This window comes from Embiotoca jacksoni, unplaced genomic scaffold (assembly GCF_022577435.1).
Source record: "Embiotoca jacksoni isolate LCO1_2020_lvr unplaced genomic scaffold, fEmbJac1.0.p SCAF_13, whole genome shotgun sequence".
Lineage (NCBI taxonomy): Eukaryota > Metazoa > Chordata > Actinopteri > Embiotocidae > Embiotoca > Embiotoca jacksoni.
In genome coordinates, this window is record NW_027185263.1 from 5,783,684 (window position 1) to 5,791,515 (window position 7,832).

At 44.0% G+C, this 7,832-nt stretch overlaps 1 protein-coding gene across 3 annotated transcripts in view; it reads right to left on the minus strand.

The window, feature by feature from the left end:
* Positions 1 to 7,832, minus strand: part of septin8a (septin 8a) — a 39,261-nt gene that overhangs the window by 3,857 nt on the left and 27,572 nt on the right. The window contains exon 10 of one of the 3 annotated variants that reach the window (XM_069146015.1): positions 4,623 to 5,812. The exons of the other annotated variants lie outside the window; for them this stretch is intronic. Coding sequence (XP_069002116.1) covers positions 5,809 to 5,812 — 4 coding nt within the window. The 3' untranslated portion in view covers positions 4,623 to 5,808. Of the gene's footprint in view, positions 1 to 4,622; positions 5,813 to 7,832 lie in introns of those variants that run through there. 3 annotated transcript variants of the gene reach the window in all.

Sequence of the window (7,832 nt, forward strand, 5' to 3'; positions counted from 1 at the left end):
AAGTGCGCTCGTCTTCGTCCGTTTTGTGTCACTCTGCCGGAAGTAAAAACGGATGATGATGATGATCTAAGGTCGGTCTTGCTTCCCCCCCCCCCCCCAGGTCGACAGTGTCGAGTTCATCCACTGCAAAGAGATGGTGGACAAGTACCTCCACAGCCTGGAGTTCTCCCCGCCGGCCAACGCCGTCTACATCTTCGACAGCACCCAGATCAAGGAGGAGGAGGAGGAGGAGGAGCAGCGGGTCGGGAGCCCCGCGCAGCGCCTCGGGCTGGCCGGGAGGGGGCGCGGCGGCGGCGGCGGCGGCGGCAGAGAGCAGGGGGACTCGGACGAGTATTACGACGGTATCGTGCGTCTGTATAACGAGGAGACGACACCGGGGGCGGAGGGGAGCGGCATCGAGGGTTTGTTCGATTCCCAGCAGAAGGACGTCTCCCCGTGTCCGTCGCTGCACCCCGCCGTCAACTAGCGGGACGATCGTTCGCACCGTCCGCCTCGCATTCACGAGCGCAGTGGAAATGTTACGAAGCTCTTGCGAAAACATTGAGATTAGTTATTTAAGGAAAAAAAAAAAAAGAAAAGGAGTTCAAATTTAGTGGTAGTTTTGGTCCCTTTTGTGCACTTGTCCATAACCCACACGGATACCAGAGGTGTGTGAAGACCAGCGTACGGGTTAACTTTTACTGTTACTTCTGTTTTTACAGCTGAGGAGTCGCCGCGAGGAATCACTGAGCCTGAAATGAAATCTGAATGTTTGTCTTTGGTATGGAGTTATCGGCCCATTTAAGTTCTCTACTTACTTTTAAACCTACCAGCCCTTTATACCCACCACAAACAGTTTGAACAAGGTGGATTTAAAGGATACAATTGAGCTTTTTTGTGTGTGTGTGTGTGTGTGTGTGTGTATGGTTGAGGCCAAGAATGTTTTTCTTTTGTTTTGAGTTGACCCTGATTTTGTTGTGACGTATCGTACATAGCACTTTGACTGAAAGCTTTTTCTTTTTTTAATGCAAATAATTTCATTTTCACAACCTTTTTTTTTTTTTATTATTTTAATCTTACTGAATTGCACCGAACATGTTTGTGCTGTGTCAAGTTTTTATTTGCAAAAGCTAAAAGTTTACTTAAAAGCTTTAATTTCATGACTAAATCATGCAAATGTATATTTTTTTTTTTTTTTTTTTTTTTTTTTTTTTTCTTCTTCTTCTGCCAGTTTTGATTCCCTTTCCAATCCTGGAACTGTTACATATCAACGAGAGCACCTTTTGGGAGATTAGTTCAACACTAGAGCAGAATGACAAAAAAAAAAAAGGAGGTTACTTGATTAGTGATGCAGCATCAATATTTAAATTGTCTATATTTTTTGTTACCTACTGTACAAGAGCACCAATAATCTGAGACCGAAGTATCAGGATAAATATGCTGTTTTTTGGTTTGAACATGTTACCCAGCTCTGTCTGCTCCGTTGGCTGAAAGATGCACATGTGAGTGAGTCCAATGGAACTTTTTACATCCGCTGCCTGAAGACGCTGAACAGACTTCAATCTTCTTTTAGTTGTTGTTGTTTTTTTACTTCAGGTGGCTGAAATTGTTTGAGCCCATTTGCAGCAATATGATTTCTGTAGAGTCTGCTCTGTCTGATTTATCAAGTCACACATTGACCAGTGTTTTAGTTTTTTCATATTCTTTCAGATACTGAGGCAGCTATATCTTATGGTTCTGTTGACTGCAGAAATAAAGCTATGATTTTAAAAGAAAAAAAAGTTCAGTGTGTCATTATCTAGTTTGTCCATTTTAAAGGGCAGCAGCAGTGTCTTCATGTGACTGGGAGGTCATGAGTAATGTTGATGGCTAGATAAGATATTTTAGAAATTGTTCACCTTGCTAAGGATTACATGGCGATGCCACTTTGTCCTTTTTTTTTAAATTATTTTTTATTTTTTTTAATATGAAGCTAGAGGCAGCAGGAAATGTGGAAAATGTTAACCTGGCTAATATTCCCCCACCAACACCTCTCTCTAAGGATGTCATCTCTTGTTGAAACTACAAAAAAAAAAACAAGGGTCAACTAGAATCACTGCCTCGCACTAGTATTCCTCCACCAACGAATCGAGTTGCAGTTTACGCCCATGTCTGTCCAGACTCGATGTACACCGATCGTCCCCCAAAATTCAACCAGGTGTCATTGCAAAGCGCGTACAACACCCATCAGTCCACTGCAGTATACCGTCCCGTCGCGTCTTGCCTCGCCTAGACGTGGAAAAAACACCCGAGGCCCAAAAAGTATTTTTGGTTAGGATTAAGCGAAGATTTCTTTTGAAAGAATTTCACTACAGTTCACATGTTGAGCTCGTGTACACGGAACCCACTTAAACGTACCATTTTTTTTTTTAAAGCCCCGAGTCGTCAAAACGCGTTAATTACGGCATTATACCTCGTCCGCAGCCGTCGTGTCGTGCATGTACACCGAACAGACCCGTCGAAGTTCTTATCGCTCAGCTTTGTTAGCAGAGTGTGTCGGTGTGTTAAAGGATAGAGAACAGATTGTACTGCTGGGTGAGATCCAGTGAGCCCTGCAGGTGGTGGACATAATAATAATAATAGTGCTGGCAGAGTCCTCACCGCAAACAGAAAACCATTTCGACAGGAAGATCTCAATTACTGTGCTGCGGCTTCCTCCGTCATGTTTTCAGTGAATCGCACTCGCAATCCGTGTGATCATATAAATACCAGTGCAGGAAATTAAAATAAATGAAAGGTACAGCGGTGGCACGGCAGGTTCATACGACACAAAACGTGACGACGTCACCGTTTGGCTCTTTTAAAGCCTTTCTATTTATAGTTGGGGTTTTTTTTTGTTTGTTTTACTGACCAAGCAATCGATCGGTTAAAACGACAAAAGAACTGGCAGACGAATAGACGGTGACAACGATAATGAGCATGAAGATATTTCGCTTTTAATGGTAAATAATTTTGGATTTAAAGGTATAGTGTAGGACTTTTTCCACATTAAATGAAAATCCGTACCATCCAAGGCTTTTCCAAACAAGTTCACACAATGCTGATAAAGTCTATCGCCAGCGTAGAAATCTCTGTATTTCAAGTTTGCGGTTTTTAAATCTGGTGTCTGGTGAGACGTTCCCTCTCTGGCGGCCAGGTCGGCAAATTTGGGCTTTAGCCCTATGCTAACTTGAATGGGGTAAAATAATTCGATCGTGCAGCTCTAATAAACTTTCCTGACGTTATCAGCCCGATTAATCAAATTAAAAAAAAAAAAAAAAAACGAGTCATTTTGTGGAAGTTGTTCCGCGCCAAACAATTTATTCACCGTTTTTACAGCCGCAACAGGAAGTACGGAGCAGGCTTACAGCAGAGCCTGTGACGCAAGTGTGATTGACAGTATTTTTTTTTTTTTGTAATTAGTCTCGCTGACTAAAGGGGAAGACGAAAGTCTCGCGCTGGAGCTTTAAATCATGGACTGTGTGTAAAAGTGAGCGTAGCCTCGGGGTCTGAGAAATGAAGCCGGTGCAAGAAGTGCCTTAATCTGCAATACCAGCGAGAGGCCGCTGGGGTTTGGCTCCAAAAAAAAAAAAAAAAAAAAAAGGCTTCAGCTCCATAAACTCCCATTCAACTTCTCTCATCGAGCAGAAGTCAGATCTATCGACCCTTTTTCCTGGAAGTCATCACGGTGTTGTTTGCTGAAGTCACCTCTTCTTGTTAGTTTGCTGGTGGTGGAAAATAATCTTTTTTTTTTTTTTTTTTTTTTGGTGGTGGGGGGTGGTGGTGGTGGGTGTCTGTTTGATTGACAGGTTTGTGGTGCGCAGCGTCCTCCAGTCAGACCCACCGCTCGCTCCTCCCAGCTCGATCCAGATACAGGTCAACGTCTGGTTCCAAAGTTGCAAGATGGCGACGACAGATATTCGAACACGAGGCTTCAGGGAGGGCAGTTCACGAACACGGTGGGTGACGTCACCGTCGGTTGCCGCTTCATTCAAATGTCACGTTAAAGTAAAAAAAAAAAAAAAAAAATACGCGCTTGTCTTAATCTATAATATCTTGAGACAAACCGCATGAACCGGTCCGCAGTATGTCACCTGATTATTCATTATTTGATCTAATTCTGCGATTTTATATGATAAATGAGGAAAACCCGAGCGGCGGATGGAGTGAGGACGCTGCTCTTGAATACTGAGGTGCAGTCGAGTGACTTTTGAACAGCCAGCTGCACACGTGACACTCCCAGACATACCGTTTAACCAACGGCACCTCCCTCACTTCCTCACACAAAGTCAATACACTTCACATATCTGGCACACACGCGCGCACACACACACACACACACACACACACACGCACGCAACTGAGGTCAGCAGCACGGTGGTGAAAGCAAGACTATGTGCTGAGCAAACATCACACGGCTCCTCAGTTAGCGAAACAGGAAACGGTGCTTGTCAAGCCGACAGCTGTTTAGGTCACAGTGGAGGCCGACTGCCTCTGCGTGTGTGTGTGTGTGTGTGTGTGTGTGTGTGTGAGAGTGTGTGAGTAAGATCCTTCACCTGCCTGCGTTTCACTTTCATCTCCCTCCCGGGCTTATATAGACAAACAAATCCAAGCAGAGAGGCGCGTCAAAGTCGGTTTTGCATTTATTTCCAATGACAAGACAGTAAATACAGCTGCTCTCCATCCTCCATCCTCCATCCTCCGAGGGCAAACTCTTCTACAGCGAGCCGAGACTTGGAAGTTTTCCTGAATCCTGTGTTTATGTGTACATACTGGCTTCTTGTTCGAGCGTCCGCACGTCGTATACGCTCGCACGGAGGCGATCACTCATTTTACAATAAAGTTAAATCACTTGCGGACAACGCGCACCGTCGAACGCGCTTCTTACAATAATATCATATTCCAAAAGTAGTACATTTTTGCATATTAGGCTTGTTAAGCTCTAGAAAATATTCACATACATTAATCGAGTTACACTGAAACAGCACCAGAATATTGCATAGGTTCTTAAGACTTAAAGAGTACTTTTAAAGTTGTCAGTACGTGCGTATATGCAAAATGTGCAGTATACAGGTACTCGGTTATTGACTGACACAACGCTATTAAAGGTGTATTATTTGGGATTTATTCTACTGTGAAATGTATTTAAGCTAAATTCAACAAAAAGGTTTAGACGGATCTGTCAAGACAGATCGTGTATTTAAAAAAAACATACAGGAAAGGCTTCTTTTCTCGGTTATTTTGCATTTAAATGTCAGACCTAAAGAAATCGTGGATTCCTTGCTGCTTCTGTTTTTTTAAATACATATTAAACTATGAAATATTTTGCCCAGGTGTTGTAGTACCAAAAGGGTTGAAGGGCTGTAACCTCTCGTTCCTATGTGGATAGTTGTTGGTGACAGAAAATATTTAAATATTGAAATCACAACATAGAAAAACAAAATGCATATATATATATCTATATATATATATGTATAGATATATATATATATATAGATATAATATTTATATATAAAGTGTCCCAAAAAACAACATAGAAAGAAAGATCCTGAACAAATGAGATGGCCACTGATGGAAAGTGAATATTTTTTTTTTTGCTCATCATCTCTCACCATCTTTTCTCCCCTGTGGCTTCATCATCATCATCTTCAGTGTCTTTGGTCCATGTGCACAATGTCAAGATGGAATGTCAAAACAAAAACAAAACAAGAAACAAATAAAAACAAACTAAAATAAACAGATGTTGTCGTTGCAATGGTGATGGAGGACAAATCCATGGTCGTGTGTGGAAGGGTATACAGCGCCCATAAATTAACTGAAAAACAATGACAAACAATAAACAAAATGAATTGAATGATGAAACAACTACTTTATCAAAAAATAATGAATGATCAATAACAGTTTGGATTTTAAAGGCAACAAAGAAGGTTAGGAATAAAGCAAGAGGGAGGGGGGGGGGGGGCTTCAGTTGAAATAGATACAAGCGCCTGTGTTAGTGAAAAGAAAATAGTGTGAGCCAGTGCGACTACAACTACATTCAATAGGATGTCGTTCAGCCTGTCAGCGGTTTCCTGAACAGACATCAGACCCGAACGCAGCGCCCGGAAGGCTACATTTCACCTGCCGTTGACTTCACAGAGAGCGACGCGGTCACGCCAACAGCAAACCGAGGATCTGTGAAAACGCCTCGCCAGAAATCACAAAATGGAAGATGGGTTTCCGGGACAGCAGCGCTGACGGCAGTGTGCGGTGAGCGGCCACAAGATGGAGCCACATGTCTGCACTTCGGCCGTCAACGTTTGGAGCCTCATAAATAGGCAGGTAAATCCACAGCGAGGACGGCATGAACGGCAAAGCCACGTCCCCTTCGCACCACGGCGAGTTAAGCGCACGTGTAGAAATGTATATTTTCAACCATTCAGGCAGCCGTGAGCCGCGGTCCTTCTCAACGCAACCTGGAAATCGACTCGCAGGGTCTTAATAACCCCGCTCCGAGTTATTCAAGTAAGTGTGGCGTCTACTTTTCTTCGCCGGTGAATTAAAAGGATTTAAGAGACTGGATACGGAAAACCTAAACATCACACCCGTGTTTGACTGCTGCACGTCTTAAGTCCAAAAAAAACAACAAACACGTGTATTAATATGCTGCTACAAAAGCCAGCGCTCGTCCGGGAAGGATTTCTACAAGTTTATTATCAGTGAAGCTGAGGTGGGCAATATGATCCTGGAATAATATCATGATGTTTCAGGTCATTTCTGCGCAGCAGACATTTTGGAAACAAAACTCCCGCACCACCAAAAGTCGCTCCCCTTTCTCGAAACTCTTTTTGTAGCATCATACCAGCACGCTGTGACGTCATTACATCGACAAGTCGAGATATTCCCATTATCATGACGTTCTTTTTTTTTTTTTTTCATCGTAATAAAATCATTTCTATATTATTATGAATATGCGGCAAATCCCTATCGGGCGCCGACGCCGGGTGATCTGCTCCGCGACCTGTCCCCGACAGTCTGCGTCTCATTTATCCGGGACGGGGGGGAGTCAAGGTGAGCCGATCCAAGTTCTCGCGCACCAAACTTAAAGAGGCACGTCTATACGCACGGGTATTAACAATAACGACACGATGTTCACCGCGTGGAGAGATCGGCCTGCTTCGCGTCTGCCTGTACCCCCGGGGGGCTGCCGCGCTGCGCCGAAATGAACACAAACCGGTGGCTGTCTCGCAGGTGAGAAGAAGTATCGTGCGCGGCACACGATTTGTAGTTAATGAGCTCAAAGATTTAAAAAAAAAAAAAAACACAACAACAAAAAAAAAAGCACATCTTGTATACCTGTGGCACTGTAAACAAACACCATCAGCACAGGACGTGCCGGAAATCCGTTTGGTCCCGTCCCGAGCTGAATTCTACATCACCCGCTCAAAAGCTTTTCGCCTCCTCTCCCCCGAGCGTCCCGAATAATTACAGCCGCGGCAAAGGGGAAAGAGTGAAAGCGCAGGAAATGCCCGGGCAGGACGAAAAGGGGAGGACGTTTCCTTTAGACGTGCCAGGCAGCTGTAATATCTGAAAACGCTCGTGTATTGGGAGATGAGTTGACAGGCGCTCTCTATTAAAAAAAAGGCCCATTTTCGAGACACTTCGCCGCAGGAGTGAGCAGAATGCGAACATCCCACTTAAAAGACTTGGAACCGGGTCGGGTCGCAAAACGAGAAGGGGCGAGAGAAGCAAATGCGCGAAAGGTCTGCATTTCGAGATCGGAGGCAAAGAAAGGCGAGAGGATTGCTGAACTTAGAAAAGGAGCGGGGGTTGGAAAAAGCAGCTTCCTGTTAAGA